We start from the raw sequence: 27168 nt of genomic DNA on the forward strand, positions 1-27168 counted from the left end.
TACAATTCAAAACTAAACAATGTCCTTCTATGACAGTAGTATAGTAATAAGTTGACATAAAGCTACCTACCTCGTTCTTTGTAATTAAAATGTTAATGCGAGGAATGCATCACTTTAAACATCACTTTGCTGACATGACGACTGTCAGCCGTGGACCACCTGACTTATGCCCCCTTAGGACCACACTTTGAGAACCACCGTTCTAGACAACTATTTAGATTTAGGTACTACATAAGTTTCTACTGTTTGAAGACTTTCATTTTATTTTAGCTTTCTTTGATAGTGTTTTTGTCTTTTTAAACCTGGTTTTTGTATGGTTTGTTACCTTCTTTACCTTTTTGCTTATAGTTTTTAAAAGTCTTTTTAAGGGTTTAGATGTTTAATTTTTTTCTTTTAATTAAGTTACCCTACCTTATTTTGGTTATAGTTCTGGTTGTGGATGAATGAAGAAACCCCATATTTCCTATAGTTTGCTTCAAACATATTTTGAATTTACTGTATGTTTATGGTAGGTGAGCAATCTTATTAATTTATTTATGGCAAAGTTTTAGGGTTTGGTTTGGTTTTTGCTGGTTTTTTTTTAAAACGAGATGCTATCGAGTTAATACTTTGCTTGTTTACATGGATCTTGAGTTAAGATGGTTTGCCACCATTGTTACTACTAGTGACAGTATCTATCTATCTATTCCTCTTTGTGCATCAGGTTGCACATAAGGCCTCAACCAGAGTCCGCCACCGATGTCGATCGGCTGAAACACGCTCTAGGTGACCCCATGTCCAGCCCTTTCCTTTCATCTCCCTTTCCACTGTTCTTCTCCAAGTTTCCTTTGGGCGGCCTCGTTTTCTTCGGCCGTCTGGAGTCCATCGTAGGGCGACTCTGGAAAGGTCTGCTGTCTGCTGGCGGAGCACATGTCCAATCCATCGCCAACGCCTTCGTTGAACCTGCGTGGTGATGGACTCGGTTTCAGTTCTTCGGTGGAGTTCTTCGTTGGTGATGGTGTTTGGCCAAAAGATGTTAAGTATGCGCCTGAGGCATCTGTTTTGGAAGACGTCAAGCTTGTTACTGATGGTTTTGGTCATCTTCCAGGATTCTGATCCGTAAAGGAGGGTGCTGATCACATTTGACTTGAAGATTCTCAGCTTGATCTTCTGGCTGATGTTTTTTGCCTTCCATGTGCTCCTGAGTGAGGCAAAGGCCTGACTGGCTTTCGCCAGTCGGGCTCGAATCTCCACCTCCGCATCCCCAGTGTTTGACATTTTGGACCCAAGATAGGTGAAACTGTCAACTTCCTCAATCTCTTCTCCATTTAGTTTGATGCTGTCTTGGACTCTGGCGTTCACTCTCATACTTTTCGTTTTCTTTGTGCTGACCTTCAAGCCAAGGTTTCCAGCTGTTTCTGAGAAGGCCTTTGTTTTTTCCTGCATGTCTTGGTGGCGGTGTGACAGCAGGGCAATGTCATCAGCAAAGTCCAAGTCTTCCAGTGCTGTTGTTGCTGTCATAGTCATGGTCCATCTGAGCCCTCTCCTCTCGCTGTCGGTGGAAGTCTTCATGATCCAGTCCATGGCCAGGATGAAGAGGAACGGCGACAGAATGCAGCCCTGCTTCACCCCGGTACTGACGTTGAAGGGGTCTGTGAGCTCCGTGTCACAGACAACCTGGGATTTGAAATCGCTGTACAGCATTGCAATGACCTGAACAAGTTTTGCAGGGACTCCGTAATGCCTCAGGATCTTCCATAAGGACTCGCGGTGGATGCTGTCAAAAGCCTTCTCCAGGTCGATGAAATTGATGTACAGCGGTGTGTTCCATTCGTTGCACTGCTCCAGAATCTGTCGCAGAATGAAGATGTGTTCGGAGCAGGATCGCCCAGGGCGAAATCCTGCTTGCTGTGGTCGGAGGTCTTTCTCAAGAGTTGCCGTCAGTCTTGACAAAACAATCTTGCTGAAGACCTTGCTGGTGAGGGAAAGAAGTGTTATGCCCTCCAATTATTGCAGTCTCCAAGATCTCCTTTCTTGGGTAACTTGAAGATGAGCCCTGTCTTCCACGCAACAGGGACCTGCCCTGATTCCCAAATTTGCCTGAAGATTTCAGTCAGCTTGGGAGCTGTCACATTCACGTCTGCTTTCAACATCTCTGCTGTTATTCCATCTGCCCCTGGTGCTTTGCCGCTCTTCATTGTCTTGACTGCTGCTGTCACTTCTTCCAGGCTTGGTGGGTCTGTGCAGATGTCAAGGTCTATAGCTGCTGGCTGGATGTCTGCAAGCTGAGGGGGATCTGGTCTGTTCAGAACTGACTCAAAATGCTCCCTCCAGCGCTGTAGTTTTCCTGCCTCTCCCTCGACAACATTACCATTCACGTCTTTCACTGGCACATCACTGTTCTTAAACCCGTTGTTTAGCTGTTTGTTTATCTTGTACAGTGTCTTCAGGTCATTTTTACTTGCTGCATTTTCTGCTTCATCTGCCAGTTTCTCTATGTGATATCTTTTGTCGGTTCTTGTCATCCTCTTTACCTCTTTGTTCAGTTTTGCATATCTTTGTCTGTGTTGTTCCTTCAGGCGTTCAGATCTGGTGCTGTTGATTCTTTGTTTGGCTGACTTTCTCTCTTCTATCTTCTTCCATGTCTCTTCTCTGATCCACTGTTCTTTTTTTTTCGTTGGAAGCCAGTATTTTCTCTCCTGATTCCTGTAAGACTCGATTGAAGTCGTCTAAGGTCATCTCTTGTTGGTCTCCTAGTGCCTGGAACCTGTTCTTTACTTCCATAGCAAAGGCCTTTCGGTGGCTGGATTTTTTAGTTTGCCGGAGTCCACTCTCTGCTGACGTGCCTGTTTTCCTCGTGATCGACGCAGCTTCAGAGAAACTGTGGCTATCACAAGAGTGTGGTCACTGGCAATGTCTGCTCCTCTGTAGGCTCTAACATCTTGAAGTGAGCTCCTCCATTTTCGGTTGATGATGACATGGTCTATCTGGTTCTTTGTGATCCATCTGGTGATGTCCATGTTGCCTTGTGGATGTCTTTGTGTGGAAAGAGTGTGCCTCCAATCAGTAGGTTGTTTTCTTCACAAAAGTCTGCCAGTCTCTCTCCGTTGTCATTGAGGGTTCCGATTCCATGTTTGCCCATGACATGCTCCCTGCAGGTGTTGTCACTTCCCACCTTGGCATTGAGATCGCCGATGATGAGCAACATGTCGTGGGCTGGAACGCTTTCTGAGGCTGCCTGGAGCTGATCGTAAAAAGCATCCTTGTCTTCTGCCTCAGAGTCATTTGTTGGTGCATAGCAGGCTAGCACTGTCAGCTTGGTGTACTTGGAATGGAATCTTGCTCTCAAAAGCCTGGGTCCATAAGGCTTCCATTCCAGCAGTGCCTTTTCCGTTTTCTTGTTGAGGAGTAGAGCTACTCCTTCAGAGTGCTGAGCGTCTGATCTTCCTGAGAAGAAGATGGTATGTCCTGACGCTAGTCTCCTCTTTCCCGTGCCGGTCCATCTGACCTCACTGACTCCCAGGATGTCCAAGTTGTAGTTGTCAAACTCCTTGACTAATTGGAGCATCCTGCCAGTCTGGTACAAGGTCTGGACGTTCCAGCACCCCACCCTCAACTTCTGCCTCGGCTTCAGTAAATCCGCTGTCGGGGCGCCAGCTCCCTTTCGGGTTTGGCTGTCGTCCGTCATTAGTCCAGTCTCCTGGTGTGCTTCATTACCTTCGCCATCTGTGACGAGTTCTCTGGTTTTAGTTTCTGTAACAGGATTTTTTTTACATGGTGGGGTTGTTAGCCCTACCACAACCTATTTTACCTCTAGGTGAGGTGTCCACCTTAGTCGCCTCTTACGACATGCCTGGCTGGATGGCAGGGACCCTATTCTTGCAATGCTTGCTAGGCAAGCATACCCCGGGGTCCCACAGGGGAGTGACAGTATAGTATTCCATAATGTTTTTGGGTGGGGGGCTTAAGACAGCTATTTATGTGTAATTTATTCCTTGTTCCTTTGAGAAGCATAGGGCCGGAACAACACCTCGCCAGAAGACACAGTTTTGGGCAGACCCTTCAGTTGGGCCTAGATGGTTCCGATGTCCTTTGCCTCGCTCTCTGCTGTTCTTTTCCAAGTCTGCTTCAGTCTCCCAACTCTCCTCTTCCCCTGAGGGTTCTAGTCAAGTGCCTGCTTGGGGCCATGGTGTCAGCTGGTTTGCGCAGGCTGTGCTATCCAGCCCCATTTGCGCAGGGTGTGTGCAATCCAGCCCCATTTGCACTTTGTGATGTCTTGGCTAGTGGCATTCTGCTTGGTTCTTTTCCACAGGCTGCTGTTGGAGATCTTTTCAGGCCATCTTATTCCCAGAATATGGCGTAGGCATCGGTTGGTAAAGGTCTGGAGCTTGTCACTCTCCAGGTGTCAGAACCATACAGTAGGACTGCTTTCACATTTGTGTTGAAGATGCGGGTCTTACTGCAGAAGGATAATGCTCGGGAGTTCCACATGGGGCTCTCACCGACAATATTCCTGACCGTCATAGACTGGATCATGAGAAGAACAACCTCTAACAGCAACACGGGCATTCAGTGGACCTTTGCCAGGCAACTTGAGGATCTGGACTTTGTGGATGACATCAGCCTGTTGTCCCACAAGCAGCAACATACACAAAGCTCACTCGGCTCTCAGAAGAAGCAGCGATGATGGGCCCGACAACCAACAAAAAGAAGATGAGTTAATTCAAGTCAACAACAAGCAAGAAGCAAAGTTATGTATTATCAACATTGTCAGTCATTTTACTTACTGACAACAGACTTTGTAACTCTATTTTTATGAGCTTTTTTCACAAGCTTTTGATTATTTTCAGTCAGTTTGAGACTCATGCTGGTCACTCTCATTGACACTGATGTTGCTGCCTTGTCAAATGCTATTAGCAAAAAATAGAAAATAATGAAAACAGCAAGTGTAAAAATACTTTATTTACTTAGCAAAGAAAGTACAGTGTAACAAAGTTTTTGTTAACAGTCTTCTCTCAGATCCTTTGGTCACCTGTACAGGTTCCCTCAAGGCTGCTGTACATACCATAGACTAGCAGGCACTACAGATAGGAGCTTTCTTGACACTGCCTTGCTGTCAATTGTATAATAGTGAATGTGTTCATAGTGGAGCTCTTCCTGACTTTGTACAATGGTGTGACAAACTCTTCCTTATGTTTAATACATCAAAGACTAAGAAAAGAATCTTTGACTTTCGAATGAACAAGGCTAAGGCAGTTGTCAGTACTATCCATGAGGATGCCATCAAGATAGTCAACTTAAAAATATTTAAAAACTATCTTCGATAACAAGCTTAAATGGTACGTCAACTTTGACATGATCCTCTGTAAGAGCCAACAACGCCTGCACCTCCTCCGGAGACTCAGATCTTTCTGTCAGCTCTGTCATCCTCACTCAGTTCTATCAGTCCTTCGTTTACAGTGTCATCACTTTTTTTCAGGTCTTCTTCCAAAGCCTGTCCCTAGGAAACAGGAACAGTCTTGTCTTCCTTGTTAATATCTGTTCTAAGATCACGGGAATCAGGCATAGGGACTTGGCAGTTTTTTGTCATCAGCAAATCCTTAGGAAGACATCCCTCATCCTCTGTATTTCTGATCATGTGTTAGCGTATCAGTTTTCACTCTTGTGGTCTGGCTGTAAGTACGCGATGCCTGTATGCAGAAGTAATCGTCACCGCAGTTTGTTTATTTCACGTGGCATTTAACACTTTATTATTGTAAAAAATACAGCAGACCACTAAGGTCTAAATCACTCTGTACTGTGAATTTCAAGTTTAAATTGCTGCATTTGTTTCATTATAGTTTAAAACTAAATGCACCTTTGTGACAGTAGTATAGTAATAAGTTTACATAAAATTACATACTTCACAAAGTACACATAAAAATTAAAAATAAGGAAGTGCACTGTGTTACTTAGAGTAACGGATCATGCAGTTAAATGACACAATGCTCATGTGATGACATAAAGACTTAGTAAGCAAGCATTTTATGCGAACGAGCAGTTGAGCATCGGTAAAATTAAAACTCGCGTGAAATCAATACTAGACTAATTAGCTTATCTGGCTGTTTAAGCATCCCTTAGCTGACATATGATGACTGTCACCTGCGGATCACCTGACTTATGTGTGTGGTTCACAAGTGGTCTGCAGACCACACTTTTGAGAACCACTGACCTAACGTGACCAACTGTATCTACTGTTGCTAGGAATGTGTATGTGTGAGAGACAGAGAGAGAGAAATGTTTTTATTTCTATACATTACTAGTATGAGCACTATCTGGATTTGCCCTTGTGGACTAAATGGAATTGTATAATATTCCAGTAATATTTTGTCTACACATCTCTAGTTCATTTTAGTCAGAAATGACCTATAGTCAAATGGTAAACTATGCCCCAGCTGATGATATCAGGTTGCTTCTGCCTCTACATAACTAGTGAGTTTCTGCAAACTGATGTTGCCACCTGTCCACTAATAAAGTGAAAAAATATCTAAGGTTCCAGTTTGATAACCATCGTGCCATCGGCTATAAGTGGCACATCAGACTGTCTAACCTCTCCATTTACCCCTTGTATTATCATCTGCTTCTAGAACCTGAGGTCATCACATTTGTTATTTCTCTTGCAGGCTGTAAACAAGACAGCCAATTAAGGGCTTTTAAGTTCCACATGAGTGATTTTTACCAGTTCCTGCAGGATGGCTTCCGTGTCAGTGCTTCTTAATGTGTTTTCTTGTGCACAACTGTGCCTTTACAACCCCCATATATTGCTGCCAAGCAGTCCGATGGTGCTACAGTTATCATTTAGCCTGTTCTTAGTAATTGTGGAAATGAATAACAGCATACTCAACTGACATTCAACATGTGACAGTAACTCTGTAAACTCCTCCTTTTGCAAGTTTTCATCAAAATTTTGTTCTTTTTTGCATTGTTTCTTTTTATTACAGGGCACCAGACAAAACAAGCCAGAAACAGGAATTTTGGAATACAGCAGACTTTGGTTATGTCCAGCAACACAGAAAGGAAAGAAAATTGTATTGTCGACCTGGAAAGCCAGTATGTGTTTGTTGTTCATTGTACATACATAGAATGTGTTTATTTGTTTATTCATTTTACAGCTGTTCATAAGCAAAAAAATAGTTTGGAAGTATCTTTTCGAATCAGGTGGAGGATGTCACATGGCACTGGAAACTGTTTATATCTTCAGTGTCTTGTATCTGTTGAACACTTAGATAATGTTTTAGTGTACTCAATACAAGCTATTTCCAAAGTAGCACTTGGTATTGATTCTTACATGTAGTCCATAAATTTTCATAGGCAAGTGTCATGCTTGAACAGTGTGTATGTCTTATTCATAAAACAATGGTAAATATTCCCTGGGGTAAAGTAAAATAAATCGCCATAAGGTCTGGACATTGTAAAGCAATTACACTGGTCAACGCTGAATTATTACCGACTCAAAAAAAAGGTCCTAATCTATAGTATCTTGGTGTGCTGAACACGAATATGACCATGAAAAGTTTTTATTGGCTATCATTTTGATGATATTTAATATAGTTCATTGTCTATGTTTCACCATAAAAAATTACTAAGAGAACTTGGCAAGAAGATAAATCACAATTATAATTTAAGTGCAAAGTTAGGAGAAAGAAACTGTTCTTACGTCATTCCATGTGAAATAGCACTTTCATGTAATCCAAAATAATTATGTTAGTTTAGTCCTTGGTACTCCTAGAGGAGCATAGGGCCTCAAATCCAAATGATGTTAGGTTTATCAAAGTTTATTTGGAAAAAGACAATTTTGATACAGGCTTATGGACAATTGGTGATCACTGCGATGCCTCATCCTGTATTTAGTGTATGAGATGTATTTAGTGGACTTAAGTGGTCCAACAACATATGAAAATAAAACATGACGATGAAGAGAAACTTTAGTATTAGGAATACGCTCGAAAATGCGGAAACATTGCTAGCCGTCTTTCCATGTGCGCTTCTGTCATCATGGGTTCTTTTTTGAAAAGGTACATCCGAAAAAATTAAAATCTTCAAATTACCATCTTCCTGTCTCCATGTTAAGGGATATAATGCTATTCAAATGGTATTCATCCAGCTATAGGCTTGGATTTCGTACTTTTTAGTGCATAGTTTTGTAGTAAAAATTAGTGAATATGACAGACTTGGGCATCCTGGGCTTGATAATTTCTGAAGGGCTGGACATATATAGTTAACATCCAAAGGTTATTCCGTTAACTGTAATGTATGCTAATGTCACACATTTTATGGCACAGGATGACTCCAGCCTGGAGTGTACAGATCATCTACGCATGTGTCATGCCTCCAACATTTTTATTGATCTGTCTACTGCAGGTCTGTCACACTCCACTAACCCGTAAGTGTTAATCTTTAAATATAATATTTAATCCTTTCACCTGTCTGTAGTATTTTCTGAAAATTACATCAGGCACGTGTGTGTATGTGAAATATACATAAAGAAGAATTTTTTTATTTGCAAAGTGACATTACGCTAGGAATGTGACTAAATTTGACTAGAATTTGATGGTCGCTACATAATTGACAAATACTAATCACACCCACACCCACACTTGCAGATGCTACTACTTGCACTGTTAATTATACACCCCATCTCCCAAAAGAAAAATATTTCCTCCACATGTATATGCAAATACACTATTTTGTTTGCTTGCTCTCTCTCCCTCTCTCCCAGCTCTTTTCATCATAACAAGGACATTGTCAGGCAGTGTTATAACAAGGATATTTTTGGGCAGTGTTATAACATGAATATTGTCAGACAATGTTATAACAAGGATATTGTCGGACAATGTTATAGCAAGGGCATTGTTTTTGAGACCCTAGCCATGCTAGTATCCCAGGCAATGTTTCAGCAGATCAGGCTGCCCAGGTCATTTGCCAGTCTCTTGGCCAATTACAGTCTCAGTTGTCATTGGAATAAAAGTCTATCTTCATGTCCTATGTTGTCAGCCAGAATACGTTGCATGCCATCTTTCCCCATTTGGAAGTCTTTTTGTTAGTCCGTTTCAAAGAGTGAATATTTTCGCGGTCACCCCCAGCATGGCCAGCCACAAAACCGCAGCCACTCACTCAGCTGCCACAATCACATATCCACTCACTTGGTCAACCACTGATGAATGCAGACCCAAACAAAGATGAAATGAACAGTACAACAATGAATTTATATTTACGCACAGAAAATAATAAAAAATAGCCCAAAACAAACTACGGTATATACATACAAAACCAAGGGTGAGGAGTGAAGTAGTGGGACGAAACACCCACGCACACTGCAGCTTAGTTCTGAGGGAGCGATTAGGGCAGTCAAGTACTTCACTGAGACCTTTAAGCTGTGAGAAAGTGAGTATTCAGTCCTTTGTCACTCTCTGTGGCTTGCCTATGGCCCTTTGCAGCACTGCCCCCCCTTCTTCTGCCTGTCCATCTGGCACACAAAGGGGACTCTTTGCTGGTCAGAAACCCAAGTAGCCCGTTGGTCACGTGGGCACTTACAAGCAGGTTGAGCGCACACAGCTCCAGGAGAAGGGATGCTTGCACACAGGGATGCAGCTACGTCACGCACCCATGCTTTCAATGCTGGACGATGACGGCAAAGGATGGAAGGACCAAAGAGGTCAGTGAATGAAGAGACGATTTTTACAAAACAAGAGAAGAGGAAAATAATGAAGATGGATAACAAAGATGAGCCTGTGGAGAAAACACCATCATCAGGTGGCTTCAACAAAACTCCCTCCTTTAAGTCCCGCTCTTAGCTAAGGCCTCTTACAGTGTTAATAAATCTCCCTATAGACTTTCAAACGAAACAGATAAATTCAAACAGAACATGTGCGCACCACATGCGCTGTGACCTCTGAAATCTTACTCTCAGACTAACAAATGTTTACTAGCACAGATGTCACAGTCTCAGACTAACCAACATAATTAATCCCTAAGGTATAAAACATTTGCTCTGTTTCACGCGAAAGTGCAACCTGTTTCCTGCTGATCAGGGCCACTACAAATTCGATAATGCAGAAACAAAAATCGCACTCACCCACACAGCCTGTGATAGGTCAATCAATCAGTTGAATACTTGAAGAACATAAAGGCGCCGGATGGCAGAACCATGGTCTGATACCGTCCTGCACATCCAGTCATTCGTGTGGGTACACCTTATGACAGGCCAGCAAAGTGCGGGGAGAAAACACAAAAAAAATAACAATAATTGCTGGCATGCAACAAATATCTCTCCCTGTGATATGACCTTTGTTGATGGTACACTATAAAACAAACACAGTCTGCTCATCTGACCTGTTTGTGCCATATTTCCGACAAGTTTAGCAGCCACGCTTTTTCCTTTTCTTGTCCTATGTTTTACGACAAACACTTCACACTAGCACCATCTTTGATACTTGTTTTTGTTGAAGTCGATTTCTTTCTTTTAAAGATGGTATGCCTTTATAGCCAGCTTTAAGTTTTTGGGTTTATTTACAGCCTTTGGCTTAATGGCCTTTTAGACCACTACACAAATTCTTTAACACCCTACTTACCCTTTTCTGTTATCCATTATCTTATTTTGCTTTGGTTTATATTGTTAGTGGTGGTGTTATATCTCACCTGGGGGTCTTGCTTATTTAATACTTTAGTGTAATATAACTATCTCTTGCTATAAGATTGCCGTAGTTGCTAGCACAGAATAAAACTCTAGCAACCAACCAACCAACCTTTGATATTTTCAATTCTAACTTTAAGGCTTACATTTCCAGGAATACTATAAGTACCATTGTGCCAATTTATTTTCCACTTGCCACCCCATTGTGCATGTGTGTGTATGTGGGTGGATGGGTGGGTGTATATGTGTGTGCTGTAAAGGCTTTTTTTTGTGTGTGTGCATGAGTTCTTTGTGTGTGAAACAGAGTTATGAATTATCAGACCAACTGATTAGGTTAAAGTGCTTTGATCTTGCTCTGGTAAAGAAATGCAATATAGAAATACTATTATTATTATTTATTTATCTTTGTGTTCAGATATCGAGAAGATGTTTTGAAGAAAAACCAGATTGGGGGTCATTGTCACTTAAACAAAGAGCTGCTACAATCACAGCTTGATCACAAAAGTCCTCTACAGTCCTGGTAATGCCACTTTTTATGTATTGTCAAGCAAAATCATCATTGTCACAGGCTTGCTAATACTTGTCAGGTTTCAGTGGTCTTGCTAATGACCATATTTTAGTATTCAGTTTACGCATTTCTGGGATATCTGTGTATCAGCTTTGCTTGGTTTTCTCATGCCTATAATCTTGTCCATCTTTTGTTTTTTTTTGTGCCACATGATGAAGGTTGTATTTTTTTATTTCCCCTGAAGTTTTCCCAACTGTGCCACCATCTCATTGTTATTTTTCTTTGAAGTGTTCCCAGTGACTAACTGTGTGATGTCTTCTTGGTATTTCTGCTTTAAGTTTCTCAGCTCAACAACATTGCAAAGGTGTTATACTATTTCTCATAACTTTTTTATCTCTAACTGTACATCCCATCATGTTTTCTTCCCTTGCTTTCATGTCACCAGCTGTGCAAGGCCATTGTATCATGCTGTTTTCCCCTGAAGTTTCCTAAGCCACCAGCTGTGTAAGGGCTTCTCCTCCTATTTCCACTTTATTTTTCTCCTCTTACCAACTGCACCAGGTTATACCATAATGTTATTTCAAACATTTTCCCTAGAAGTTTTCCTAGTCATGAATTGTGCAAGTTAACCTCACCATGTTGGTGATGTAAATATGTAAGACAGTTTCAGACTTTTGCTTTAAAATTCTTGTAGTTTTTGAAAAAGAGTATTGTAGAATTATCAAATGCAGTTTCAAGAATTTTGTTGGTTCTTACATCTGTGAGCATAGCCATGATTGTACATGCATGGATATAGGCACACATTCATATATGTGTGTGTGTGCATGTTTTGTGTGGAATGGTATCTGTACAGGGCTGCAGAGATGGAGCATTACACAGAACTGGTGGATCTAAAATGTGATATCTTCATTTCCAGACCCACATATCTCATCAAACTAGATGCCAGTTAGTCATGTTTTTATTTTATCCTATTTTTGTTGTTGTTATTAGAATCTGAAGAAAATGTAGAAATTTTTTTCTAGTATGTACCATGCTTCTGTATATGTGTTGTGAATATGCATGGTGACATTTGTTTGAAGGTTGGATTGTCGAGCACAAAGTATATCTTGTTCCTGAGTGGATTAACTCATTGGCAACAAAGCACATTATGCAGATACTCAGGTATACTTGATAGTCATTCCTCTTTATAGCTTTTACAGTTTCTCGACCCATGAAGAAGTCATAAAAATTATGAAGTTTACAATCCAGTCATGGCAGCACATTGAGCTGGTCTTGTCAACCTGATGAAGTTTACAGTCCACCCATTGCAGCACACTGAGCTGTTCTTATCTGCCTGATGAGGCGATAAAATTGAGTGGGGTGGGAAGGGATGAAGCAAGCAGGAGTAAGTCCTTTGTAGAATTCATGCCAGTCCTTGGAATGTCAGAGCAGAAGGAAAAATTGCTAAGGACATTTTTTTTTTACTTGAAAAAGTGGGATGAAAGAACTGAAGAGATGTACTTTAATGAAGGTCATAAACTGGAGTTTGTGGAGACAAATGCATTGTGACTGGAATGCCTGAAGCTGCACTAGATGCTTTCAAGAGCTGGAAGGAAGCCTGTCATGTGATAACTAGTATAGGGCTGTAGTGTGGGTTTACACATCTGTTCTATCCACAACGAAAGCGTACTCGTGGCAAACCAACTGACAAAAGGTAATGCTAGACGCTAGGTCGCCACTGCCATGTCGATGGGTAAACAGATGTACCTTGTTTACGCCATTGGGTAGGACAGCGGTTCTCAACCTTTTACTTGTGACGCCCCCCTGACGAACAAAGGTAGGTCCGCGCGCCCCCCCTTAGCCAGCAATGTAAGCTAATTTCACTAATACCGGTATAAGAAACGAAAAAAATGACCACCTTCGCGCCCCCCTTGTAAGCACATCGCGCCCCCCCAGGGGGACGCGCCCCACAGGTTGAGAACCGCTGGGGTAGGATAATGTTGAAACATTGTTACACGCGGGCAGTAGGGAATGAATAGACCAGACTGTTTGGCACCCAAGGTTATGTACCGCGTTCTAGTGAGGAGGGGGTGTAGTGTGGACAGGATGAAGACAAATGGACCACCCAACTATAATGTATTAGCTAAGGAGGTATTGGATAGATTTAAATAGTGGTACGGTCCTAATGGGGAATGTGGAATGATTAACCAATCACGAGAGAGCAGATGAGAATGTAACATCATGTTTGGCCAAGATCTTGGTCTTTCGCATTTGGCTCTCGTCAAGTAAAGCTGTCTGAGATCTACTCAAAGCTGTCCAAGTTCTTTGCTGTAACCCTGTCTGAGAAGTCTCTGCGCTAGAGAAAGAAAGCTGCTACGAATGATGGAGAGACATCAAGGGGTCCTCATGCATCAACGGCTTCGGCGACATAAGCGTGGCAAGAGACTTTGTGTGCGAAAGATAGGTGACGAGTGTGTGTTACGCAAAGTAGTGTACTATGTGTGTAGTTAGATTAAGGTTAGTTGAATAGTGACTCACTAGATATCTGGATTGGTAGTAAGCAGAAAAATTAGATTAACTGGACACCTAGATAACGACCGTATTTTCATATTTTGAAGTTGTATTATTTTTCTGTAAATGTTTGAATACTCTCAATAATTAATAACTTTCTTTAATACACTAAATTGCCTTGAGTTGTTTATTGGGTTAGGCTGCTAGGGGCTCACGAGCTAATTAAAAGTGTAATAAGCAATTTAGTTTAAGTGCAGTGGTAAATGGCAACATGATTAGGTAGAGGCATTGAGAATGTGATAGGCCGTGGCAACGGAAATCATAACCTCTGACCATCTCCACATGCTCTACTCCAGAGTTCGTGACAAGGCCATTACAGAGGGACGTGAGAGATAATACTCCTGATATAACAGTCTGATGAGGGCTGCGTAAGCCATCCATACTATTGACATAGTATTTTTCCATGGAGCACAAGCAAACCTTCACCATTCAGACCGTCAGGCAATTATCTCATAAAAACAGGACATCCTTAACAGTGGAATGGATAGCATGTTAGGAATGCAGTTTAGCTTGCATCTTAGTGTGTAGAAGTGAGAGAGAGTTTGAGTACATACACAAATGTGGGAGTCCCACCCACACCACCCCCCAACAAAATCAATGGGCGCCGATATAGCGACTTCTGTGCAGAAGGAGTGGGGAGGGTGTCCCACCTGTGACAGCTACCAAGTCAAGACCTGGGAGTTTTGAAAAAATCAGCATGCCTGGAAATTACCCTGCCAAGACCTGGGAGCCGGCTTGGAATCATACGTGAAAGTGTGAAAAGTAGTTTTCTTTTCACAAGGACTATTCAACGCAGAAAGAGTTTAGTTGGATGAGTGTTCTGCCTGATATTCAACAAAGGCGCAAGTTTAATATCTAAACATTGAATAAAGTGAAATAACCTGCCTTGGGGGGAGGAATAAAGACTGAGGCCTTTGGCCTAGTTCTTGGGCACGGTAGACAAGCAACATTGAAATGCTGAGCGTTGTTTACAGTTTGAGGTGTGAGTGGATTATTTATTGTAGTTGGTTGAAATAAGTTTATGTTGACTAGGGGAAGGTGTATTGTTCTTTAGTTGTTGATATGTGTTTTTATATCATGTACGACCTGGGTTCAGAAAAAAAAAGTTAAGTTACTTTTTAAAAAAAAAACACCCCAAAGTCAGAATAACACTAAGCCAGATTTGTTTTTTGGAGTAGGGGGAGGCGAGAATACAGAACGGGAAAGTCACCATCTTACGAAACAGAAATAGCTGCATGACAATACACATTCAGAGAACAAATTATACAATGGCACAAGACCTGAATTTTTGCTAAATCCCTGGATTTTTTTTTTTTTAACAAGCCATTGCCATCATTATTCTTTAGTTTGCACATTCTTATTAAAAGACACTTGGTTAATATGAAACATTACAGGTGCCTGCACAGGCATTTATTTAGCCTGCGATGTATTCGTATGATCTTGTGCAGAAGTTACCTGTTTATAAAAAATAAAATTCTTGTAGCCAACTGTTTAATCAATCGCTCTTACCTGAAGAGTTAGTTCCCTTATAAATCTTCGGCCAAGCATGACAGTGGCAGAATAAGCATGACCAAATAAAAGCAAAAAGAAAAACATGAAAGACAAACATGAAAGAAAAGTATTGTGAGTTTTAAGAACTTTATTTCAACATTTAAATAAATCAACTTAAATGTATAGGTGCCTTAAGTCGTAAAAGCAGGCAGGTTGATCTTTCTGCTATGGCCCCTCTGTTATGTCTCAGTTTTGGTGGATTTTAGCAAGTCTTGATAGGGAGGTTTTACTGTACATAGTTTTCAAACTGACCAAGTGTTATCTATCCAGCCAGCTCCAAATTAACACCATGAAGTAAATTGGTGAAGCACACATAGTGGACGGCATTTTAATTGATTTTTCCAAAGGTATTAAGCAAGTAAGCCAAAAACAAAATGAAAGCAACTGCCTATGCTATTTCATTTTCATCCAGAATCCCCCCCAAAAAAGGAGATAGCTCAGACAGCAGGAGTCGACAAAGACTGAAAATCTTATGAGTGCACAACAGAAGTTATGTGTAAACCTGAAAATTTGGAAAATGTGGATGGCGAATCAGAGGATGCAAAAAAAGAGTGTATAAAGCAAAATAATAATGTTTTTGCCAGACCCATTTGTGGTGAATTAATGTAAAGCATGCTCAGATATCTAAACACGGACACTTTTTGTTAACAAAATATGATTCAGAAAGATGTCGGATTATAGCACCAGTGAGACTGACACAAAAATCAGTATGTTTGCAAATTTAGAATGCTCTGATCAGACTCTTGGGGAAGAAAAATTATTGTGACTAATCTTCAGTTTCTTGTGATCGAAAGAGAATTTTGGACTGCATTTTGTTGTCTATCAGATCTACATATGCCAGAAAGAACAGTGAAAATTGTGAACAAGTGTTTGTTTGATAGCCCTTCATTTCATTTTAATGTGAACTTTTCTGTAAATGAGAGGGCCCCTGAGAATAGCCTGATGGGTGCTGTCCAGAATAGAGCATACAAGACCAGTGCCCAAATACAAACACTTCTTGTCCGGCCCAAACCTCTCTCCATTTAGGAAGTAGATATACTCAAGTGATGCAAGGAATGGCATCTGAACTCAGAGACACATATTAGCTGCTTCAGTGCACATAAACTTGAATTATAATTTTAATTTGTCTTTTTATCATGTTAATAATTTCTTTTTAATTTGTTAAATTTCTGTGTATCTGGTCATTAAGGTGAGGGTCAAGGTCCAGCAGCCTAAGATTAACCCAGCCTAAGAGTTAAAAAGCTTTTTCCTCCGTTCTTATTTTCTGAGGATCAACATGTCTCTATGTTGCAGCTGTCAACATGTACCACCATTTCTGTGACTTTGTTAACCTATACATATCTCAACATATCAATAATTCCTTCAACTTGGATGTCAATATTATTATTTGGGACACGGTAAGAGAGGAATCTGCATAATATTTTTATTAAGTGTAGTGTCATATCTAAGATAAATCTGAATATTGTTTTTATTAACAGTGCAGTTTTGTATGTAAGGTAGATCTGAAAATATACCACCATCAACAGAATTTTTTTTTATTAACAGTGCAGTAAAATGTAAAGACCCTGTTATTATATCTATTTTATACATTTAAAATTAAAAACACTCATGTTGGATAGATTATTTGCAATATCTGATTAAATAAGTGTGATAACTGCACCTGCTTAGTTACTGTAGAGCAGGGGTGGGCGATGATTTCTTTTCGCAAGCCGGTCTCAAAATTGTAAACTATGCAGCAGGCCACCCCTTTCCCTTATGCTATTCTTTTTTGTCCCTCACTGACCTTTTCATCTATCTTCCTTTTCCAGCCATCTCCCTGTCACATTACAGTTTTACCTTCCTATCTTCTTTCTAAACATCTTTCTCCTGCCTTCTTTTTCCTATCATGCCTTTCTTTTGATGTCTCTTTTCTCTGTGGCTTCCTTCAGGCCCCCTGCGTTTGCCGTACAGGGCAATGTGTGTCGGGGGAGGATGGGATCCTGGAGGTTGAGGTCCGTGATGGGTTGTGGCCCATCATTCCAACACATCTCTTTGGCCCAGACTTCTCCTAGATGGGAGGTTGGTGTGGCCCATACCAATCAACCGGCTGGTTGTGTATTGCCCTATCTTTGCTAGAAGGCTGGGGTCAATCTGGTCTTTATACTTGGTAGGCCAGAATATATTCCTTATGTATCCCCAGTGCGACCCTTCTGGAAATGCCCTAAGTGGTACTTGTTCGACTCCATGGTGGGTGGGAAGCAGAAGGAACAAATCCTATTTGTTTCATTATGGCACCAAAAAAATATAACCTAAGCAAAAGAATAAGGATGAGTCTTCAGTGAAGACAGTGAAGATAAGGTGCATCAGAGTGAATGTTAAGGGGCCCTGACCCTGTTTCCTTGTTGTTGAGGGCACAGAGCCGGCACAGCCACTCTCATCCCTCTCCCATTTTGCAATTGAAAATGGGTGAAAAAATGTTTCCTCCACAAGTTTTTCGTCCATTAAGCACTTACTAAACAATTCATCATCCTTGTGTGGCAGAGGTTTGTCCTCATTATGCTCCCATACTCCTTCCCAAGCGGTATGGGCGGTCATGAGGAAGATAAAGGGAAGATTTCATCCAGGCTTGATAGGCCACATTCGGGCTGGAGACTCTGTCCTCACAGAGGCAGGGGATGTTGCTAATTCATTGACATCCACCATTGCTAAAAATTCTTCCTCTTCCGATTCCTTTCCTTATTTTCAGTGCCTGAAATCTATTCAGAAATCCTCGCTGTGACTTTTCTTGCGATAACTCTACAATCTACATTTCTTTCTTGAGAAACTGCATCAGGCCCTTTACAAGTACAAGGACTCTGCACTCGACCCAGACAACATTCCTTATCAGCTGCTGACTCATCTTCCACAGGTCTCTCTCCTCATCATTTTAGGCATCTTTAATTTTATTTGGGTGTCCAGCTGTTTCCCTCCCTCATGGAGAGAGGCAGTTGTGCCCATCCTAAAACCTGTTAAGGATCCTTCTGAACCCAACTCTTACCGCCCTATCGCTCTCGCTACTTGTCTATGCAGAACTTTAGAACACATGTTGAATTCCTGGCTCACCTGGCTTCTGGAGTCTTAGGGTATCATCTCCAACTTGCAGTGTGATTTTAGAAAATACCGCAGCACTCTGGACCATTTGGTCTGTTTTGACACTTGGAGACCACATTGTATGTAGACGACTTTGCTGTCTGCATCCGAAGCTGATCCCTACTGTGTCTCAAATGCCAGCTTCTGGCCATGCTGGTATCCCAGGCAATGTTCAAGTGGACTAAGCTGCCAAAGCTGCATGCCAGTCTCCTGATAAATTACGCTCACTGGTGTCATCTAAATCTATCTTCTCGGCCTGTGTTCAGTTCCTGTGGAAATACCTCTGTGACACTCTGGGCCACAATAAGTTACCTTTAGTGTTGTACATATTTTAATTACTTGTCCTGAACTCCAGAGTATCTGCCAGCAGTTTTTTAAAGCTACTCTTTCTTTTCCTTGTTTAGGTCCGTTCCATCGACAGCTATGTTTACATTTTTGAGGAGGATAGGGCTATACCAAAAGATTTCAGCTTTTTATATTCTGATAGTGTTGGTTTGTTGGTGGCCTAATCAAGTCTGAAATACTCAGGAAGTGTGTTGTGGAACAGCCTCCCTCTCCATCTTAAGCAACCGAACTCCCTGAAATGTTTTTGACGCCAATTACTAAAATTCATTTACTACAGTGTAGGAAAATTTGATGAGGCCTCCTCCAACAAAGATTCATAAACCATAAAACATTAGAGATACTTCCCAACTCTAAGATCCTTGTAAAGATATGTTTTAACAACTGCTTTTGTACATATTCACCTTCCTCTCACTTTTCATATCATGCTATGTTTATTTCTGCTCTTTTTTTTTTTTTTTTAGTACTTAGTAAATTACTTAGCTTATTGTTCTCCCGTAAAGGGCCAGGGCTCAATGGAAAAAAGCATTTTTTGTTTACTTTACTTCTCGTTAACAAAGAATTATCATTGTCACTGTCATTAGTTGTCTGTCTGGTAAAAATCTGTAATGTAGTAGTTGGGCTGGAGCAGCCTGTTCTTCATTTCTTTCTGGCACTAGCTCTTGCTTTTCCTTTGCCAGTTTGTTTTCTTTCAAATAGTTGTCTAATGATTTTTGGCTGGGATTAATAAAGTTGGTCATTGTCAATGTCTTTTGATGCCTTCAGTGTGTTGAGGTAGGTCATTTTCCCTGTTGCATTTATGTGGATGATTTTACAGGGGTAACCTCCTTATCGTGGACTGTGTCACGCTTTGGGTCCTGTAGCTAATATATACAGCTTTTGGAAGAGAGGGTCTTCAGATTTAGACCAGCTTGGTTTAGCTTCTGCCCAGTGGCTATGGATGTCTGATTCATTAGGGAAGGACATCCAGTAGCTATGAATGCCTCATGAGGAATGGACACCCAGTGGCAATGGATGTCTGATCAGGGACTGTCACCCTGGCCAGTGAATTTCTGATTTATAGGGATGGACACCCAGTAGTTATAAATGATTCATTAGGGATAGTCATCCAGTGGACATGAATGTCTGATCTGTTAGTGAAGGTAGAAGGTCATCAAGTAGCATGGAATATATGATTCATTAGGTAAACCCAAAGGTGGAGTTTGCCCTACGTGTTCCATGCTTTATTATGTTTACAGAGAATTGCACATCACTGCATCTTTGAACAATAGGCTAAGTATACTTGATCTTACCTTAAAGTTAAAAAAATTGAATTACCTTAAAATAGTTTGGTGCTCATTTAATTATGGTTTTTTTCTTTTCCTTAAACCTAATTATAGAGTGGTCACAACATGAACCCAATGTTTATAGAGACATGGAAAGCTTTCACAAAACATCCACTGATGCTTCTGAAGGATTTTGATGGGAAAAGGGTGAGTACATATATTGTCAAGTGTTGATAAGTCTATGTAAGGTGAGAGTATAATGTAGCAGATTGCAATTTACCATTTGCTTCTGCATTCTGAAGAGATCTCCAAGAGATTAATTAGAAATCTTGTTTTTTCCAAATGCCTACTCTAAATTTTTCGCCAGGGGCCATAGTTATAAAGCAAGGGTAACTTATTGGCCCAGGGCAATCAAGCACAAGCTCCATGCCTTCATAGTTATAAAGTAGTGTATAGACCCCTTTAATATTGGTTTTTGGTTTTTTTTTATGCCAGGCTACTTGATGACTACAGCTCATGTTGCCCCAGGGTGATAGCTTGCACTTGATAACTAGGCGCTCATGTTGTCCCAGAGTGATAACTCGCACTTGATAACTAAGATACAAGGTGAGACTGTGCAGACCGGGAGAGTAGCAAGCTTGTGATGAAATGGATGAATTGTTAGAATACATAATATTTTTGCTAGAGCTTAGGAAAAAGAATTTTACATGGACATCTTAATATGTATCTAGGTGTGTATCAAGCAGGCTGTCTTTTCTTTGCTGGCTCGTATGCGGCGTGGTCTTTACTACAACATGCCTCTAGTGAGTTATTTGAAAGTATTTTGTGTGAGAGAGTATATGTGTTTGTGTGTGGACAAATAAGTTTTTTATTATTAATGCTGGAAGTTGAAAAGCTGCTTTGTGGTTACTTCCTGCCTTTTTTTGTTACTTTATATGCAACAGCACATAACAATAATAATGGAGATTTATATAGAACATTTCTCCACTGTACAGCAGACTCAGTGTGCTTTACAAATATATTCAGAATACAAAACACTTAAAGACCAACCTGAACGATTTGTGTTTTTTCCAGATATCAGTAGATATATGTGATATAAAATTAACCTGTAAATTTCAGCCTCCAAAACACATCTATTAATTTATCTGCTATGATTCGGACCTGCAATTAACGAGCACCATAACAGTGTATGGTAGATATAGGTGATATAAACCTAACCTGTAAATTTCAGCTTCCAAAACCAATAAATTAGTACAGTTTGCAATTCGCACCTGTGATCAATGAGCGCCGCTAGCAGTGCACTACGTCACATTGGTACACCATTTACAACATTGCCTGCGGTCAAAACCAATCAGAGAGAGAGAATGAGCCACAGTTTGGATTATTCGGATGCTGACAGTCTGTATTTCTTCTTGTGCTGAAAAACTGCTACTTAAGCACGAGAAATGCAGACTTTCAGCATCCGAATAACCTGAACTGTCGCTCTGATTGGTGTTTACCTAAGACCAAAAACACATAATTTGAAAATAAATTCTTACAAATTTTTCAATTCACACACATTCATGCATGCTTTGTTTGGAAGCCCTTAATACACATAATTTCATACCTTTTATTGTCTTTTCTAACATTTATAGCATAGAGCATGTAGACCACCTATGTTAAAGACAGGTTTGTAAGATTAGATATGTAATTGATTTATCCCAGAGGGCAATTAAAGCATTTTTATGTAAATATTGCTGTTTTTTTTTGGATTGGATATATTGTCTGCTGTTCATTCAGAAAGCTTAAATTATGAACTAAGCACTTTTAAGAGATGCATAGTTGAACTCGTTAACTTGGGTACACTTTTTATTGTGTTACAGATTCCTGGTTGCTATGGAAGCAGTTTGATCAGATCATTTTCTCATCACCTCATCCACCGTCTGCGTATCCCTCAAAATGGACCTCTGGTATATCATTTGTGTGGAGTTTTAATTTCTGGCCTATTATATGGCTTAGGCATCATTATTTTTCATCCCTCAGTTCTTTTGTCACAGTTAGGGTTAATCCTGACCCTCTTGTATATCATCTTTGTGGATTTTTCTTAATTTCTGGTTCATTATATGGCTTATACATCATCATTTCTCAGGACTAACCCTAACTCTCCAACATGCTATCATTGTGGATTTTGTTGTCTCAACCATGAATATTAATAGCTTGAAAGACCTAGTGTTGGTATTGTCCTGGATAGCCATGCTCCGTTCTCCATTGGCTGTCAGGGCTATGCCCCCTTCTCCATTGGCTTCAAAACCAAATGTCAGATCCCATTGAAGGGAAATTTGGCATTCTACAAGGCTCATTCCTAGGTCCTCTTCTTTTGTCTATCTGCATAAATGACCTTCCCCTTCATATCTCCCAGTCATGCGAAATGCTTGCAGATGACACAGCAATACATCCAAGACACAAACAGCCACTGGCGGCTCTCCTACAACAGAGAGCTGAAGGGAACTAAACCACCTGGCATTCAAACCTATCAAAACAGATATTAAGCTTATAACAACCCGACAGAAGAGACAGATCCTCGCGCCCCTATTTCCTAAAACAGGTATCAGAAGTCCAAAGCCTTAAAATTCTAGGTGTTACTATTGGCAACAATTTGTCTTGGTCCCAACATATCAGAGCCATAAGCAAAACTGTAGCACAGAAAACCTCAAGAATTAAACACTTTTTAAATCCTCACTTTCGGACACTGGTCTACACAACCTATTTATTCAGTTGACCATTGAGTACACTTCACCCTATGGGACTCAGCTAATGTTGCTGCGATAAGGCCTCTTGTCAGCTTTCAAAGAAAGGCTATGAAATCAGTGTTTTCAAACCAAAAATACAGCCTCATGATTTCCTATCTTTAGGGGTTTTACCACTACAAACAAGACTAAAAATTCAACAAAAGTATGCTCATCTTTAAAATGCTAACAGGCAAAATGCCCCCTAGACTTTCTACTATCTTTTCTACCAACATAATAAGGAAGTCTCTTAAACTCATTTTTCGCATACAAATTGACCTGTTCAAGATAGAGGAGCCTGAAATATTCTGGCAGTGTTCTTTAGAACAACCTTCCCCCAGATCTCCAAAGAACGGACTGCGGTCTGTACAGGTTCAAAGTGGGTCTCCTACAACACCTTTTCCAAATCCTTTGATTACCTACAGAGGCTTTCTACCCAGCTTAATCATCTATACTTGCATGGACAAAGCAAACGTACCACATGTTGCCTGTCCTCTAGCCAACAAAAATAACCCTGTCACGTCAGTTATCAACCGCCATATTTGTCTTGTTTTGAATTAATGTCAAGTTTTATTTCTGCTACTTAGTCCAAGGGCTATGTATAAAAAAGCATAACTTTTACTTATTCTGTTACCCTTGTAAATAAAGAATTGTTATTTGCCATTTGTCATCAAATATCACTTCTCCTGACGTCTTAAGTAAAAAATGCTGCCACACTAAAAATGAAGGAAAATGGTCTTTACATTATACAGAAGAATATCTTTTTAACAAAGGAAAGAAAAATCATCTGACTTAAAGTATTGAATTCTTAGACTCTGATAGAACACTTCTTCAAGCCAAGTTATTCTAAAAAAAGGTGTTGATCAGATGGTTAGCTATAACATTGTCTCTTCATCCCTGACCAGTAAAGTTGCACCTCTGTAACTGCTAGTTGTATTCTCCAACAACTTGTCAGTTAGCCTCAACTTCTTTGATTTGTACACCCTTTATGGAATTTGTTCTGGAACATCGGTTCAGGGATGTCATATCATTGAAACTCTGATATGCATGAATATCAATCATTTAAACAAATCGTAAACAGTGAACATTATAAGACAAATCATAATCATTATGAACTGTTCCTATCAGCAATTTCTTATAAATCTAAAGGAAATTATTATTAATAACAATAATTCTTACATTACATCAGAGGCTACTCATTGCGCGCACACATGCATTCATGTGCAAGAAAGTCAGTCTCTTAAGCATTTCTGAAAAAGATGGGCTTTAAGGTATTTTTTTACAAGTTCAGTGTGCCTAGGTATGTATTAAGTGCACCATCAGGAAATTACAAACTGTGAGTCCATATCCTTCAAAGGATTGCAATTTATTCATTTTCATTCATTAATTTCTTGACTGATATTGACAAAAGATTATGTTGGCCTACCAAAACTGGTCATTGGGGGAGGTAGGGACAGCTGTATAGTATAGAGGCAGCAGCTAACAAGTTAGATCTGTCTTGAGTGTTAGTGACCAGGAGTAGCCAGTCCACTTCTTTCTGTCAGCCAGTTCTTCCTCTATTCACCACTGAGACATGGCTGAATCAGACCAGATTGTGCTGTTTCACTGATGTGAGAAGTGGTTCCTGGTAGCCCACTTTGAGTGATCGACGAAGAAGAAGAAGAAGGTAGCCCACTAGGATAGTGATTGTGATAGTGAACTCACTGAACTGCTTTCGATTACCAAATTACCAAGATACATGAAGGAAAATTAGACAAGGCCTCTAGAGATACTTCCCAGCTCCAGGACCCTTGTAAATATCTGTTTTCACCATCTCTTGTGTACATATTCTCCTTCCATTCCCCTTGGTACATTATGTTTATTACTACTCATTTTTTTTTAGTGTTTAATTGCTTTGATTACTTAGCTTATTCTTTCCCTGGCGAGGGCTAAATGGAAAAAATAATTTTTTTGCTTACTTTACCTCTTGTTAATAAAGAATTGTCATTGTCTCCAGTCATTGGTTTTTGCCTTCCATATAAGAGATGTGGAGCAATCTCCTCAGGCACTTGATCTCAAATGCTGGTATTCTCCTCTCCCTATCATCACAGTTCATGTTTTAGATCCATACAGAACTACAAGGAACTTGTGTAGTCTTAACTTGGTAGCAACCCTTTGGTGTTTCTGCACCATATCCAGTCCAGCTTGCCTATTGCTGTTGTTGCTGTAGTGCTCCTAATGTGGGTATCTACAATGGAGCAACCATCTTTAGGAAGGGGACTTAAAACAACCTTCTCAAGCTGTAATCCCTATATGTGGATTTCTGTTGTTTGGTGCCTGCCATGAGGTCAATGTTGTGTGCAAAGCTAGGTGTCATGTTGGCTTCTCTTTGATGGAGATGGAAGTGCAGTGATCATAAAGGGTTTTTTTTTATGTTCCCAAAAAAAAAGATGTTAACAGTATGGCTAATAGGGTTTTCCTTGATGGATGCCCAGAGTTGGAATGTGAGCTCCCATTTGGTTATCTAGTAGTATTGTGCTCATTGAACTAATGCTTGTCACTATCTCATTTGCTTTTCATGAAAACTGAAAAAGAGGAGACAACAGTAAATTCTTTTTAGGCATTAAGATCAATAATTTTAGTTCAGAATTATTCCAGAGAGAGGATTACAGTGACCTTATTACTGAAATTTTTGAAGCCTTGTGGACTTTCAATGTTTTTTTGTTTTTTTTTTAAATTCAGTAAATGCAGTTCACATAACTTAACATTACATATCTTTCAAACTCACTTTTCATTTGTAAATCAGTGCAAGAGATGAGTAGAGGTAAAAAAGAGATTTAGAAGTGGAGAAGTAATGATAAAAAGAAGAAAATATCCATGTGTACCAATACAAAAACTTTACCTCATTACGTAGGAAATCACTAATGCAAAATAAATATTAGAATTACCATACACAAACACAATAAACATATTTTTAAAAGTTTTTTGCACAGATAAAGCCTCACAATAACACCAGCACACAATGTGCAGCTGGTCTTGGTTTACAGAAAATTCAATCATCATTCTCACAAATGTTATAAACACTAATGATCATGATGATGATGATGATGTCGATTTGTAATGCGCAGGTATCCATTCCGAAGAATGCTCATTGCGCAGAAAAAAGAACAAATGAAGAAAAAATAAAGTGAACAAATATATAAAACATTAGGAAAAGTAAAAAAAATAGACAGAAGTGTTTCTTGGTAGTTTAAGACGGGTTTGAAAGAAACAGATGGGTTTTCAGTGTTTTGCGGAACGTGGTTGGTGAGGTGATGGTGGAGAGTGACGATGGCAGAGCATTCCACAGCTTAGGTGCCGCGTGTTTGAAGGCCCTGACTCCAGTGCGCTTCTTGTTGGTGTCTGTCACTGCAGGGAGACAGAAGTGTGACTGGGAGCCTGAGCTCAGGCTACGTGACGGCTGTTAAGGAGGAACTATTTCCTGCAAATAGTCAGGAGCAGTTTTAGACATGCAGGACTGGGCAATGGAAAGTACTTTGTGATCAATGCGCTTGTTCATTGGGAGCCAGTGAAGGCTCTGTAGGATAGGGGTGATGTGCTCAGTGGACGACTTTGCACGGGTGACAATCCTGGCGGCTGCGTTTTGAACTCTTTGGAGTCGATCCAGCTGAGTAGCAGGTATACCCCACAATGCACTGTTACAGTAGTCCAATCGTGATGTGATGGTAGCCACAGCAAGTGAGTTTGCAGCAGCTTGAGTCAGCATGGGCCGTAGTCTACCTAAAGTCCTCAAAACGTAGTAGGACTTAGCCACAACAGAACTGACATGGTTGCACATGGAGAGCTCTGCATCAATAAACAGCCCTAGGTCCCGTACACAGTCAGCAAAGGCTATGGAGGCATCACCGACCTGTACGGCACTAATGCCAATCTGCTCCCTTCTGGCCCTGGGGCCACACAGTAACGCTTCTGTCCTGTTCCTTATTAGTGGAATGTTCGAAGAGTATATTGTAGGTGGACTTACAGTGTCCATTTTTTTCGTTTGTATGCTTTTCTTTAGACGGTAAAGAGACTGTCACCAAATGCACTACTACATGTGCGTACAGCACATTTATCTTTTGGACTAAATAATAGTGCCTTAAACTGGTCTTTATATAAATCTGTTTTCATATGGTACATTCATATAATCTGTTGTAGACCTTATTCACTTTTGCGCAGAAACCTACTAGAGCTTTTAAATTATCAGTCTGAATTTGCATGCACAAAGTACATTTTTGTATCTAATGAATCTGATATAAGTTAGCTGTTGATTTTGATTAGAAATTGATATTTTTAATTAGATGATATATCTTCTGAGCAGACAGAGTTTGTTTATGGGTGTGAAATATAACTTTCTCTACAAACAAACCACCACCAACCTTTATGTGCATTGGCCTTACCTTTATTGGC

General features: G+C 40.3%; 1 protein-coding gene across 4 annotated transcripts in view; it reads left to right on the top strand.

Annotated features, from left to right (window-relative positions):
- LOC112572924 (EGF domain-specific O-linked N-acetylglucosamine transferase-like) overlaps positions 1 to 27168 on the top strand; it is a 47546-nt gene that overhangs the window by 6522 nt on the left and 13856 nt on the right. For all 4 annotated transcript variants that reach the window (XM_025252918.1, XM_025252915.1, XM_025252919.1 and 1 more), the window contains exons 4-11: positions 6960 to 7068; positions 8301 to 8401; positions 11067 to 11171; positions 12013 to 12104; positions 16554 to 16657; positions 20090 to 20182; positions 20707 to 20778; positions 21838 to 21924. In XM_025252918.1, coding sequence (XP_025108703.1) covers positions 6960 to 7068; positions 8301 to 8401; positions 11067 to 11171; positions 12013 to 12104; positions 16554 to 16657; positions 20090 to 20182; positions 20707 to 20778; positions 21838 to 21924 — 763 coding nt within the window. The remainder of the gene's footprint in view (positions 1 to 6959; positions 7069 to 8300; positions 8402 to 11066; positions 11172 to 12012; positions 12105 to 16553; positions 16658 to 20089; positions 20183 to 20706; positions 20779 to 21837; positions 21925 to 27168) is intronic.

Source organism: Pomacea canaliculata, linkage group LG9, assembly GCF_003073045.1.
Source record: "Pomacea canaliculata isolate SZHN2017 linkage group LG9, ASM307304v1, whole genome shotgun sequence".
NCBI classification, from domain to species: domain Eukaryota; kingdom Metazoa; phylum Mollusca; class Gastropoda; order Architaenioglossa; family Ampullariidae; genus Pomacea; species Pomacea canaliculata.